Source organism: Oryctolagus cuniculus, chromosome 1 (assembly GCF_051225735.1).
Source record: "Oryctolagus cuniculus isolate XC-2025 breed Fujian yellow rabbit chromosome 1, ASM5122573v1, whole genome shotgun sequence".
NCBI classification, from domain to species: Eukaryota; Metazoa; Chordata; class Mammalia; order Lagomorpha; family Leporidae; genus Oryctolagus; species Oryctolagus cuniculus.
Window position 1 is genome coordinate 190,723,207 of NC_142867.1, and position 15,037 is coordinate 190,738,243.

At 41.6% G+C, this 15,037-nt stretch overlaps 1 protein-coding gene across 2 annotated transcripts in view; it reads left to right on the forward strand.

Annotated features, from left to right (window-relative positions):
- The window catches only part of TEK (TEK receptor tyrosine kinase), a 129,443-nt gene that overhangs the window by 105,201 nt on the left and 9,205 nt on the right, over positions 1 to 15,037 (forward strand). The window contains exons 13-18 of one of the 2 annotated variants that reach the window (XM_051844874.3): positions 4,359 to 4,658; positions 7,565 to 7,716; positions 9,180 to 9,390; positions 11,166 to 11,276; positions 13,276 to 13,466; positions 14,242 to 14,355. In XM_051844874.3, coding sequence (XP_051700834.3) covers positions 4,359 to 4,658; positions 7,565 to 7,716; positions 9,180 to 9,390; positions 11,166 to 11,276; positions 13,276 to 13,466; positions 14,242 to 14,355 — 1,079 coding nt within the window. Of the gene's footprint in view, positions 1 to 4,358; positions 4,659 to 7,564; positions 7,720 to 9,179; positions 9,391 to 11,165; positions 11,277 to 13,275; positions 13,467 to 14,241; positions 14,356 to 15,037 lie in introns of both variants that reach the window. The other variant, XM_051844873.3, reaches the window with a different exon arrangement.

Consider the following 15,037-nt stretch of genomic DNA (forward strand, 5'->3'; position numbering starts at 1 on the left):
CCACAACAGCCAGGACTGGGCCATTTTCTTGACCTGTGAAAGGGAAAACAGGTGTATCAAAATCACCCGTGACCATCACCTCTGCTCCGTTTCTATTCCCTTCTCCCCAGAGACAACCAGATTATGAGTTTATGTATCTTTCCATTCACTGGTGTATTGTTTTAATGTATATGGACATATAGGTATACAAATGAGTATATATCATTCTTTTGAATAAATATTTTATACATTAATTTATTTAGATCTGATTGATATACATCTTTAAACTTCTGCATAGTATTTTCTTATGAATATAGCATGACATTTATTCCCTTTTTGATGGACATTTAAAGTATTCATTTTTTTTTACTAACCTGAACAAAAATATAGTGGTCTTCCTTGTACATGTCTCTATGTACAGAGTTGAGAGCTTTTCTATGCAATATGTCCACAAGTTATTTCCCTCTGAAGTGGCTACTCGATGTGTACCATGTCCAGGAGTGTAGTAAAGCACTGTTTCCCCTGTGCCCATCTCTGTATCTATGTCCTTGTCTTGTATCTATCACTTGATAGGCCTTTTTACTTTTGCCAGTCTCAAAGCAAAAAATGTATTTCATTTTTAACAGCAAAGTTGAGCCTCTTATGCTTATTGGTCATTTGGATTTCCTTTTTTTTTTCCCTCAGTACTCATACACTTGTTGAAATACTTGACCCATTTGTTGTAGGTTTTCTTACTGATTTATAAAAATTGCTTATATAATCTGGGAACTAATTTTGTTACTTGCATTGCAAATGTATAACCTTGTTTGTGGTGTATTTGACCCCAGAGACATTTTGCATCTTGGTACAATCAGACCTGTCAATATCTACCTTTAGAGTTTGTAGTTTTTTGTGTTTTTGAGTTATTTCTTATCAAAGTCATAAGTATATTCTCTGTTTATTCTAGTTTGTTTCAGTGTTTTGTTTTACATAGTTAAGACTTTAAGTAAATACTGTTATTTTGGGTATGGTATTTGATTATTTCTAATTTTACTTACATATGTCAAGCCAGGGCCAGTGCTGTGGCACAGCGGGTTAATGCCCTGGCCTGAGGCGCCGGCATCCCATATGGGCACCCGTTCTAGTCCCGGCTGCTCCTCTTCCGATCCAGCTCTCTGCTGTGGCCTGGGAAAGCAGTGGAGGATGGCCCAAGTCCTTGGGCCGTCCACCCATGTGGGATACCTGGAGGAAGCTCCTACTAGCTCCTGGCTTCAGATCAGCACAGCTCCGGTCATTGCTGCCAAATGAGGAGTGAACCATCAGATGGAAGACCTCTCTCTCCCTCCCTCCCCCTGCTTCTCTCTATATATCCATCTCTCTCTCTCTCCTTCTCTCTCTCAGTGTAACTTTGACTTTAAATAAATAAATAAATCTTTAAAAAAATAAGAAAAAAATACATATGTCAAGCCAATGATCCCAATGCCACCACGTGAATAGGCTGCCTAGTGACTTGTGATGCTTTCTGTATCTGTCAAGTTCTTGTATTGATTTTGTATCTATTTCCGAGTGTCCTGTTCTCTGCTTGTAGCATTTCCAGCAAATTTAAAGTAACTATAGGTTTCTGAAGTGTCTTTAACTATGGGATGAATTACTGTTTTCTTTTTAATAATTATCTCAGGTGTTCATTTGCTATTCTATGTAAATATTACCTTTCTTAAAATTTGTCACTGGAAGTGCACTTGCATTGAGTGATTATGTGGAATTTGAGGGGAGTTTATTCTGGGAGTAGAGGTAGGGAGCTGAGAGTGTCAGTGCAGGATTTGGTTCCTCCAGGGTCAGGATATTGGGGCAAGGATTATATGAATGAGAACACTTAAATTTTAACTGACATATTTAGAATTATGTATTATCATGAACTGATCTTGCATATATTGTTCAGAACTAAAATTAATGCTTCTAGTTATAAAGCATTTAATTTTATAAAGTAGTAATTCCATCTAGTCTAAGTGAAGACGGAATGAATTAGATTTGGCATATAGCTCCAAACATGTGAAAAATTATGTTTATAATGTTTACTGTTTAAGACATTTACCTGTAGAATATTTGACCCTTAAAATGACAATAAGGAGAGCAGAATAAGAATTATCATCAAATATAACAGATGATGAGGCTGAGTGTATAGGAGAGTACCTTGCCCAGTTTTACACAGCTATTAAGTCATGGGGGTTAAGATTCTAAGTTGCATTTCAGTCCTCCCTCCAACACAGTATCATCCATTTGTCTCTTTGAGTTGAAAACCAACTGATTTAAAGCAAGTTGTGTTCTTGGAGAGATTCTTTTAGCAACGCCATCCCATATCTAAATTGTTGAGGTCTGGTTAGTGTTTCCTAAAGTGTTTTAGAATCCATGTTGGACTCATCTAGGGAACAGATAAAACATAGGTCGATCTAGTCAGCAGATCTAGGCTAAACCACAGGGTGCACTGGGCTATCTCCAAAGGTAACTCCTTTCATGCAGAAGATGGATCCATTGGTAGATGTAAATTTGATTTTTAGCACCAAAATTATATTCATTATTCTAGCAGATGTCTGTAAGTCACTGCTTTTTTTGTGACAAATTTAGAAGACCACTGATTTAGGAAGTTGAACTTTTTTGAGGCACAGCCATACACATATAAAATGTCTATAGTAATCTGAAAATGTTAGTATCCCTAGTACTCTGCAGTCTCCTTGTGGTTAAGATGGTTATTTTAGATTTGTATAAAAACATACAAAAATTGGTACTAGATGCAAAAGAAATGAAGATATATCGCTGATTAATTAACTGTGACTATAGACAATTTACCACATTCTAGACATAGAAGTTAACAATCAGATTTGGCAATCTCTGAATCCAGTATCTAACTCTTGTAAGTTGTCAGTGTAGCTTAAGGAATATGACATGGGGAACCAATGTAATGGGAAGAGTAAGTTTAGAATGAATAAGAGTCTTTGAGAATTTAGAATAGAAAGAATTTACCTCAAGACATTTCCCTAAGGTTCTATTTTGCAGTAACTTTCACACAGTAAGATAGAGGTATATGGAGTAAAACAGCCTGGGTCTACTAGTTGCCCATTAGGACCATTAAAAGTCCCTTAAATTTTTGAAGTCGTCTTCTCATCTTTAAATTTTTGATGGTAAAGATCTTGGCACTACTTTGCTACCTGCCTATGTGGTTATAAGGATCAAGAGAGTCTGAGTATGGAAGCACATTATAAACAGCCTCACAAACGTAAGGTACTGTTAATATTAAGGGAAAGGCCTGGGAGTCATTTTTTGGGGGGCGGAGGCAGTAACTTTAGGCCTTCTCATGCCACAGACTTCCTTCTAGCCTGTGCCTTTTAAGAAAGAAGTTTGGGTGAGAAAGCACGGATGCATCTCCATACCTGGAAAACCCCAAAGCATCTCTTTCACCTCCTGCTTATGCCCTTGAATAGAATGTGATCTCATTTTCCCCAAATCCCTTTAACACTTTCTCCTGTACACATTAATTTTCCTACTGCTCCATAAATGCCCTTGGGGAAAGACAAGCCATACAACATAGTAGCCAAGTCTAAGGGCTATGAAAGCAGCCTGTCAGGAGTGGGCTCCTTTTTGTTCTTTTTTTTAAAAAATATTTTATTTACTTATTTGAGAGGTAGAGTTACAGATAGGGAGAGACAGAAAGGTCTTCCATCTGTTGGTTCACTCCCCATGGCCACAGCGATAGAGCTGCACCAATCAGAAGCCAGGAGCCAGGTGCTTCTTCCCAGTCTCCCACGTGGGTGCAGGGGCCCAAGGACTTGGGCCATCTTCTGCTTTCCCAGGCCACAGCAGAGAGTGGGATTGGAAGAGGAGCAGCCAGGATTAGAACCAGTGCCCAGATGGGATGCTGGTGCCGCAGGCAGAGGATTAACCAAGTGAGCCATGGCGCCAGCCCCTCCTGTTTGTTCTTAATAGCTGTGTCCTTGACTCTTAGCTGTGTCTTGTCTCTTAACTTCTCTGATTTTTAATACTTTTGATGATACTGCTAGAAAGACAGAGTTAATATATTGAAAGGCCTAGAACAATGCTTTATATACTGTAAGCACTACATAAATGCCAGCTGTCATAATCATTCCATTCTTTTAAGCATCAAAAAGTGTGTATGGGTTTGTGGCGTAACAATTTCTGAGGTCAAGGTGATCTGAGTTTTGCCATTTTCTTATATTGCCACCCTTTCAGGTCTGCATGGAGTTCAGTAGCCACTGACAACTAACTCCAGCTGTTTTAAAATCACCATCTGAGAAAACACATATTTGGCATTCATAAGCTGACATGAACTACCTCACAAAAGCATAATCACCTGAGTATTAATTAAATGATTCTTTTTCTATTTCTAGTTGTCCCTCCTCAACCAGAAAACATCAAGATTTCCAACATCACTGACTCCTCAGCTGTGATATCTTGGACAATATTGGATGGCTATTCTATTTCTTCTATTATCATCCGTTACAAGGTTCAAGGCAAGAATGAAGACCAGCACATTGACGTGAAGATCAAGAATGCCACCATCACTCAGTATCAGCTCAAGGGCCTTGAGCCGGAAACGGCCTACCAGGTGGACATGTTTGCAGAGAACAACATAGGTTCAAGTAACCCAGCCTTTTCTCATGAACTGATGACACTCCCAGAATCTCAAGGTTGGTAGACGAGATAAGTCTTGACAGGATTATTTTTGGAGAGCATCAGAAAAAGCCCTACTGTCCTAAGATATTTATCCAATATGTATGTCATGGAATGTAATTCACTTGGCCTAATGTAATTCATGATAAGGTATACCATCTCTAAATCGGCCCTTGAATCAAAATGTCCCTGGGAAGTTACCCTGCTGACCCATTTTCTATTATTAGCCCTTAGAATAAACTAGCTTATCAGTATGCTCATCCAGTAACATAAGGAAACTCCAAGCAATTAGAATTTAGATTGTGTGGAGGAAGAAGAATATGGAACCAACTTCTGGGGATGGGTGCTTAAGTGGATGGTTCCAAGAACCACACTCCATTCTTATTCAAATGAGCTCCTCTGTCAACTTGCATGATACTGTGCTGTTCTGAGTTGTCTTGTGTTTTCATGACCCAGTTTTTTAGATCTCCATAACCAACACCAATCCCCGGCCCACGGAGAGGAAGCTCCTGGGGAGGTCCTTCTGGAGCACCAAACACAGCATGCCCTTGTTTGTCATACAAGAACAGTAGATTGAGAGATAAATTTTGTAAAGTCATAATTTGGACTTTTTCAAAGAATATCACAGTTCTAAAAACTTTTTGGTTTTCCTATCTGATTACCTAGGGGTCAAAAAAATAAACTGGGTTTTCAATACTGGTTCTTTGGAACACCTTTGAAATGTTTACAGAAAGATGTCTGCCAATTAAATATATATCTTCCAGATCATAGTCTAAAAAGATGCATCATTTTTATAACTTGTATTTTGATAAAATGTAGGCCCTAAATCCATGCTATACATAAAATACAAAGAAAACATATTTTTTGAAGATTTATTTTGTTTGAAAGGCAGAGTTAGAAAAAGAGAGATAGGGATCTTTCACCTGCTGGTTTACTCCCCAGCTGGCCGCAATGGCCAGGGCTGGACCAGACCAAAGCCAGGAGGATCTTTCTGGTCTCCCATGTGGGTGGCAAGGGCCCACGCACTTGGGCCATGTGCTGCTGTTTTTCCTGGGCTGTTAGCAGGGAGATGGATTAGAAGAAGAGCAGCAGGGACAGGAACCAGTGCCTGTATAGGATGCCCACATTGCAGGTAGTGGCTTAACTTGTTATATCATGATGCTGGCTCCAAGAAAATATTTTTCAAAAGACAAAATCAAAAGCCCCTCAACATTCCAGATATCCCTGTATGCATACATTGTGGCAGGACCATTATCTTCTGCCTTTCAGGTGTAGTATCAGGAAGTACAATCCCATGTACTCCAGTATGGGATGTAAGCATCCCCAGTAGTGGTTTAACTCACTGTCCCATAAACAGCTGCCCAAGACCATATCATTTATTTTAGCCTGAGCCCTAAATTTAATATTTTTCCTACTTTATTTTCCTTTCTTCCTCTTCCATTACCCCATTCTTTTCCCTCTCTCCTGTGAATATCTTACAAATTCTGAGCTCTTAGCATCACGGAACTTTGAAGCATTTCCAGGTGAGGAAATTAAGGGGCAGGGAAGTTGAGTCACTCTAAGTCATACGTTAGTTATTCTCACTACTACTCAATAACAATCATCTGCTTAGACCTCTACTCGGAAATAAAAGTTGAACAAACGACAGCAACTAATGCTTAACACATTGCTGTTCTACAAGTGCCTTTGTCGGGCCGTCGCTGTGTTGTAGTAGGCAACTACGCCACCTGCAGTGCCAGCCTCCCACATGGTGCTGGTTCAAGTCCTGGCTGCTTCGCTTCTGATTCAACTCTCTGCTAATGGCCTAAGAAAGCAGTAAAAATGGCCCAAGTCCTTGGGCCCCTGTACCCATGTGGGAGACCAGAAGAAGCTACAGGCTCCTCACTTCAGATCAGCCCAGCTCCGACCATTGTGGCCATTTGGAGAGTGAACCAGTGGATGGAAGATTCCCTCTCTCTCTCTCTCTCTCTCTCTGCCTCTCTGTAACTCTTTCAAATAATCTTTTTTTAAAGTAAATTTACAAATTTTTTTAAAGACTTATTTATTTATTTGAAAGTCAGAGTTACACAGAGAGGAGGAGAAGCAGAGAGCGAGGTCTTCCATCCGCTAGTTCACTCTCCAGTTGGCCACAATGCTGGAGCTTCACTGATTCAAAGCCAGGAGCCAAGAGCTGCTTCTGGGTCTCCCACGTGGATGCAAGGGCCCAAGGACTTAGGCCATTTTCTGTTCCTCTCCCAGGCCACAGAAGTGGAGCAGCCAGGGCTCAAACTGGCGCCCATAGGGACTGCTGGCACTGCAGGCTGTGGTTTACCCGCTATGCCACAGCACCGACCCCCTTGACAACTATTTTTTTTTATTTATTTTTTATTTATTTTTTTTTATTTTTTTGACAGAGCGGATAGTGAGAGAGAGAGACAGGGAGAAAGGTCTTCCTTTGCGGTTAGTTCACCCTCCAATGGCCGCCACAGCTGGCGCACTGCAACCGGCGCACCGCGCTGATCCGAAGGCAGGAGCCAGGTGCTTCTCCTGGTCTCCCATGGGGTGCAGGGCCCAAGCACTTGGGCCATCCTCCACTGCACTCCCGGGCCACAGCAGAGAGCTGGCCTGGAAGAGGGGCAACCAGGACAGAATCCGGCGCCCCGACTGGGACTAGAACCTGGTGTGGCGGCGCCAGGTGGAGGATTAGCCTAGTGAGCCGCGGCGCCGGCTGACAACTATTTTTAAAAGATGTAACACCAACCCTCTGAGTCAGATACATCTTTACTGAATTTCAGAAACTAAATGAGTTGCCCCAGGTTACTCAGTGTTCAGGTGGCAGGGGTAGGGCTGTCACTGCATTCCCATAACGCTACGTCATCTCCCACTGACGGTCTTGGCCTCTCTACCAACTAACCCAGCTGCTGTTGCTTTTGTTCCTGCACAGCACCAGCTGACCTTGGAGGCGGGAAGATGCTGCTGATAGCCATCCTTGGCTCGGCTGGAATGACCTGCCTGACAGTGCTGCTGGCCTTTCTGATCATGTTGCAACTGAAGAGGGCCAACGTCCAGAGGAGGATGGCCCAAGCCTTCCAAAACGTGGTAGTGTCTCATCTTTGTTTTACTTGTTAACTGCAAGGCTGCATATAGGCAGGAATCTTCTCCTTAAAGATGTGGACTAGGACATTTTCTTGTAAAGCAAATATTTCCCTTAGGCGAGTCTTGTCTTGTCTTAGGCTTCCATCATGCAATGGGAGATGAATAGCATATGTAACTTCTTGTCCAATCCAGAACAATTTTGAGAGTGAAGAGTAAATGAGCTTAATACTTATGCAAGAAACTAATCCAAAATGAGATGTATGGTCATCCTCATGATAAGTCAATAGGTAGAATAATCTCACAATAGAATGAATTGAACACTTTTGGCAAGGACGGACATGAAGGAAACCAGACCTCATCTTGGTCCTGGTCTCTTATCTTTCACTCTCAATTTCCTCTACAAATTCTTATTTTTAGGAAAGCTTATGGTTTTCCTGCATTATCCTCCTTTTAGCTGTGATTCCTATTTCTGGCATCTCCCTTAATACTCTCATCCCTTAATAATAATGTATGCATGTGTGTCTCTTCCACTCCTGGGTACCCCTCAGTCTGCAGTCAGAGTTCATGACCCCTGGCATTCTGACCACTAATAAAGATCCACAAAATCAGTTTAGCACAGACTTTCCATTTGGGTCTTTTGGGTGGACCAAAGCCTGAACACTTCTCTGATCTGTGCTTCCATCTCTATGAAAGTAATTTGTACCTGGCTTAATAAACTGTGAATCAGAATGTAATACTCCAAGCACAAAGATATGCACATCAGGTTTACCTCTTTCTAAATATGAGCGTCCAAGGTGCCCTTCAAGGAGAGCAAGGGGAGCTTCATTATCTGACTCCATCCCAGAGCTGGCTCAACTCTGGCTGTCACTGGTGAAGGACCAACAGTTGGGGCTGGAGTTGCTGGAGCTTGTCAGGATACCAGTACTTTTCATAATACAGTCAGCGATTTGAATTTGGGAGAAAAGGAGACACTGTGCTAGGTTTACCCTGAGCATCCTGTAGCCAGAATGGGCTTACCATTGTCTAAGCTTTAGGATGAGACCGAGAACAAAAAATAAAGACCAGGAGTATGATGATGCTAGGAAAATTCTGAGACACTTCCTTTGACCCATGTGGGTTCTCCCTATTAGTTTCCAAACCAGTTCTGAACTCCTGCTCCTTGCACAAAAGCAGGAAACTCAAGGGTAACTAAGCTGGGACTGGCAGATGCATGCCATGTGCCATCGTCCTCCGCCTTTGCAAATGTTGCTAATCCACATTTTCCTGCTGAAGCCTGGAATTATGTCCTCATAGCTTTACAGCCAGCAGCTTCATCAGAATGGGCTTGTGAGATGCAACCTACTTACGTTCTGTAATTAAAATTTTTTTTAATCTTACTGGACTACACCAGAAGGTATTATATATCTTTGAATGATGAAAAAAATTCTTAAAAAAATCAAAACTATTTTTATTTTTTTGTCCAGAGGGAAGAACCAGCTGTGCAGTTCAACTCAGGAACTCTGGCCCTGAACAGGAAGGCCAAGAACAACCCGGATCCCACAATTTATCCAGTACTTGACTGGAATGACATCAAATTCCAAGATGTGATTGGGGAGGGCAATTTTGGCCAGGTGCTTAAGGCACGCATCAAGAAGGATGGGTTACGGATGGACGCTGCCATCAAGAGAATGAAAGGTCAGTGTCTGCACAGATAGCGTGTCACTAGGGTGGGGACATGACTGGACTTCCTGTTCAAACTGTCCTCGGTGCCCTTACCTTCTATAAACCACAAGTTGGCCTGGTGTCAGACGTAGCTGTTGGGGGCCACTGAAGGTGATGCTGCCTTTGATAGGATGTAAATACCAAGGCAGGAACCACTTAAAGGCCACTGTCTCGATTCCTTGGGATGTGAGGTTATTCAACAAAACCACTAAAAACTTGCTCAACAGCCTGAAATCCTTTTTCTTTTTCTACTTTAGCCTTGGGCGTTTTGGAGAGCATTAAGGGTAGTGAGCGGAGACAGTGTTGAAGCCTCATGAAATCAGTTTTTACTGGGTTTTGACCTGAAGCTAATTTTTTATCTTGAGCTATATGAAGAGGTAAAAGAGCTTAAAAAGCCAGTAGGGAAGAAAACTTTTGAGCAGAGTGATTCATCCAAAGCAGAGAGTTATTGAAATTAAGGCAAAATCTCATTAATTAGAACTTAATTTTTTAAAAATTCCTGGGTGTAGGCATGTAGCCTAGCTGTTGGGACTGTTGGCCTTCCGTATCAGAGTGCCAGGGTTCAATCGCTGGCTCTACCTACTGATCCCAGCATCCTGCCGATGCAGACTCCGGGAGATGACAAGTGATAGCTCAAGTGATTGTGTTCCCATCCCTGTGTTGGAGATCTGAGTCACATTCTCAGCTGGTGGTTCAACCCTGGCCCCGCTCCAGTGGTTGTGGGCATTTGGGAAGTGAACGAGTGGGTGGGAGCTCGCGCTCTCTCTCTGCCATTTCTTTAAAATAGTATGTTCCTAAGGCTTTAGCTATTAGAGGTAGATCCACTGAGAGGCTACTGTGTGATGAACAGGTCATTCAATGTGGAATGTCCTATTAATAAGTTCCATTGTTGCCATTTGCCCATGAGACATGGCTATAATTTCAAAACATGTTCTGGTATACACATGGCTACCAGCAATCCATCCCCACAATGTTATCTTTGTAGTAATAGCATATAGCCCTTGACAGAAGGCTGATCAGTTGCTATCTACATCCAGGTAGCCTTCTCTTTCTTCAGTCTTGTGCCTAGCAGTTCCTTCTCTGTTCAAAGTGCTGGTGGATATGCAGGACAAAAACTAGAAACAAATGCAACTCATTTCTATTACTGAAAAGTGACTTTGATAAACTGTCATTGGGATTTGATTTGTTGATCAGGCCTGTTTTGTTAAGAAATTAAAATTATTAAAGTCAGGTACCTGCGTTACTGATGGTGCTTCATCAAAAACTTTGGTTCTATTCCTCAGCTGTTTGAGTGGCAGACTTAGCTGGAATAGGTCATAACTAAAAATCGGGGCAGCTCCCTCTCCACCATTCATTTCATTGAGCAGTTGAGGGTTCAAATAAAAAAAAAAAAAACATAGTAGTGGTTTTCGTCCACAGTGATTTAGTTCCCTGGGAGATATCTGGCAATGTCTGGATATGTTCTTGGTTGGACTACTGGTACCTAGTTGGTAGGCGATAGGGATGCTACTAAATATCCAATAATCTGTAGGACAGTTCCCATAACAAGGAATTACCAGCCCAAAGTCAACAGTGCCAAGTCGGAGAGAACCTGCTTTTGGAGTAAGCTCTTCGGTTCATATACAGTTTTGCAGACTGGTGGTGACCAAGTACACCTGAAGGTCCTGGGGAGCCAGGGGGTGGGGGTGGGGGGACAGCTGTCTAAAGGTTGCAATGAGGAAGGTTCACACTCTTGACTTCCTTCCCAGAATATGCCTCCAAGGATGATCACAGGGACTTTGCAGGAGAACTGGAGGTTCTTTGTAAACTCGGACACCATCCGAACATCATCAATCTCTTGGGAGCATGTGAACATCGAGGTAAGATGCTCTTTACCTGTCTTTCCTGCCAGGTTAAAACAAAAGGAAACATTTCACTTGAAATTATGGAAGATAATAATCTTAAGAATGTTACTTCTTTTTTAAAGTTGTAGTTTTGATCTGAATGTTTTTCTAGTTCCATATGTGAACTGTGCCAAGGTCACGTTTCTGGAGGTAGGAGTTGAGGCTGGATCATAGCCATTACTGCCCAAAGGCATCCATGGTTTCAGTCACCATCCTTGCTGACCCAAGGTTTTCCCAACTATCGCTAGGGGGATTTAGGGGAGCCCTCATCCCCAGAAAGAGTAGAAAACATTGGTTCTTATTTAATAATTGGGGCAGCTCCCCTTCTGCCACATGATTTCACCAAGTAATTGAGAGTGTGGAGCAGTGGTTTGGCAATGTCTGGTACGCTCTTGGTTGGACTTCTGGTATCTAAGGTGTAGAGGCCACTTTTCATTTTTTCCTGAAATGCAAGAAGCTATTCTGAATGCTGAAGCTCCACAATGTACCATAGTGTCAAAATACTTTATTTAGTCTAGGGATCATCAACTATTCCAAAGTGCTTCCACATACAACTACATTGAAGTTTTAGTACTATGTTGTATATATTTTTAAACTTATAATATGAATTCAAATAGTTATTGAATGCTTGCTATTGTAATACATGTAAGTTAACTGAATTAGTAGATATCAACAAAATCTTATGAGTTTACTTTTGCATGCTACATGGGTGTGTAGTTCTGAATCTATGTTTTAACTTACTTTCTCATGGAAAAATTTGCTCCCACTAAAAAGCTCCACACAGTAATCATTTAAAACCTGACAACCTCTTTGACTTTGCAGCAAAAACGCCAACAATAGAAAAGAGACTACTTCCACTTCCTCAATCTATTAAACTAAAAATACTGGTGCTTCAAACAATATATCATCCTTTGATTCAATAAGGGTATAATTCTGAAAGCCAGATCATGTCCCTTAGTTTAAATAATGAAGTAATGACATTAATTTCTGAGCTATTTCCTGAAAACAGAAAGCAGTGTGGGACAGCAATAAATGAAAGTTAAAAAAAGAAAATCCACTCAAATAAGGAAAACATATGTCTTAAAACTTTGTTTTATTGTCACATTAGCACATAACTGTTTGGCTCTTAAAATTTATAATTCAGTAAATAGGTGAGAAAGCACATTCATACCAGAGTCTACATTTATCTTATTGTACAACAGAATTCAATGATAGAGGATATCTGTTTTCCCATGATTTCAGTGTCTAGAGAATCTGAGGTTCAAACCTGTTCAACATTTTTAAATGATGTTACAAAAACCCTTTTCAAAAACAGTAAAATCACTTTTTTACTTTCTCTAAATATCAATATTTTTATCAAAGCAAATTGCTTTAAAAAATTAGAAAAAGGGGAAAACAATTTAGAATAAAAAGATAGCGGACCATAATTTTTCTAAGAGCTCTTGTTTTATTTTTTTCCTAAAACATGGAGTTTTTCTGGCTGCTTAAGCAAAATGCAATATCTAGAACCAGATTCTGGTGACTGGTGGCCTAAGCAGTGGTACTGTAACTTAGTGTGGATTTGGGCAGGAGTAAAGGCAGGAGAGAAAGGTACCTGTACCATTCTTCCACAATGGATAGTTTCGTTTTTCCCAAGATTTTAAAAAAATAGAGACAGATTGGAATAGCATAGCTGGTTCTTGCTCAGCATTGCTAACTGGTAACATGAGGGGCCTGTCCTGGATTGAAAAGGATGCTTGTGTTTATTCTGTTACCGAGTAGGTAAAAGCCGGTGTATGAGTTAGCATTTGGGCGGGAAGTGGGACACAAGGCGACTGAGTTCAAGCTGGCCCCCAGAAGCACTGCAGAGGGGGTCTCTTCTCTTCCTGCCATCATCCAGCATTAGGCTGCTACTAAAAAATGGAGTTCATAAGCGATTGCCAAGGCCCACCGCCCCAGTAGGCTGAGAAGGCGATGCTTCTTCCTCTCCCCACAGGCTACCTGTACCTGGCCATTGAGTATGCGCCCCACGGAAACCTCTTGGACTTCTTGCGGAAGAGCCGTGTGCTGGAGACTGACCCAGCCTTTGCCATCGCCAACAGCACAGCTTCCACGCTGTCCTCCCAGCAGCTTCTGCATTTTGCTGCAGATGTGGCCCGCGGTATGGACTACTTGAGCCAAAAACAGGTTGGTTCTGAGGACTCCACTTTAGACGTCTTTCCTCTGTGTTAACACGTTTATGTGGATTTTCTGTTGACCTGTACTCTTTCATTTCTTCTTGTAATCTCCCTCGTTTGAATGTCTTTGTTAATATTCCATCTACATATATGGAGGTTAATGTGCAATACTGACTATATATATTTAGCTAGTGAACTTAAAGATTTATCTGAAAGGAAGAGTTACAAAGAGGTCAAGGTAGAGAGATCTTCCATCAGGTGCTTCACTCTCTAACTGGCCACCATGGCCAGGGATGGCCCAGGCTGAAGCCAGGAACTCAACCCAGGTCTCACATGGGTGGCAGAAGCCTCAAGTACTTGGGCCATCTTCTGCTTCCCCAAGCACATTAGCAGAAAAGTAGGGAGCCTGAACTGAAACCATTGCTCATATAGGATGCCAGTGTCACAGGCATTGGCTAAACTCACTGTGCCTGTGGCCAGCCCTGGTAGTGAATTTTAGAACATGAATTTGGTGCCTTAACTTAGAGTGCTAAGTGCACGACAGCAGAGGCATTCAGTACATTGCAGTGGGAAGATTGAAAGGGCTGTACTTCTTTGTACTAAAATGCCTCTCCTTTGCAGAGTGTACTGAGAATTTGGGAGAGGAACTTTGAGAGAACTAGATTCGGGTGGTGTTTTAAAATTCCTTTTTCTATCACTTCTCTATTTCCCAGGGCTTTGTGTTAACAGAATCTAAAAACAAATAAGTATACTACTGAAAACCCATAACATGTTTAAAATTTCAGTTTATTCACAGGGATCTGGCTGCCAGGAACATTTTAGTTGGTGAAAATTACGTAGCCAAAATCGCAGATTTTGGATTGTCCCGAGGTCAAGAAGTGTATGTGAAAAAGACAATGGTAAGTGGAGAACAGATTCTGATGTCCTTTCTAAGGGCCCTTCCCTCTCATGGCTGCTCTCACAATGTTGATCCAGGCAAGTGGCTGTGCATACAAGTAGATATTGCTTGGCACAGTAAGCATATTTTCCAAGAAATGTTGTATGCTGCATGCCCTCAGTGAACAAGATACTAGGTAACTGATCATTCAGGATCATGGGTGTGTACCCAATCAGGGCCCTAGTCCCCTGCCATGGACAGCAAACAAACCAGGACAGGGAAATAAACACTCAACATACTTTCCAAAAATCAAGGTACTACAAATTAAACCATTTCAAGGAGGTCCTTACAGAAAAATGTACAACTTCTGAAGGCCCCCTTAAGATCTCTTTCTTCCCTATAAATTCAACATTCACTTGAGGCCCAGCTTAAATCCACTTTCTCCTAATGGTAATCACTCTCCCAAACAGTAAACTTTTAAAAGGTAATGCACATCTGCCATGAAATTTTTGAAGTTCCGCTGTATTGTAAGTAAAAGACCTCTGGAGAACCTACCCACACGGCAGTCTTAGGAGAGGAGAGAAACTAAGAACTGTTACATCCCTGGGTACTGGCAGAGATCAAACCACTTGCGCCATCATCTGTTGCCTCTCAGGGTGCACGGTGGGAAGCTAGAGTCAGAAGCAGAGCTGGGACTCAATTCC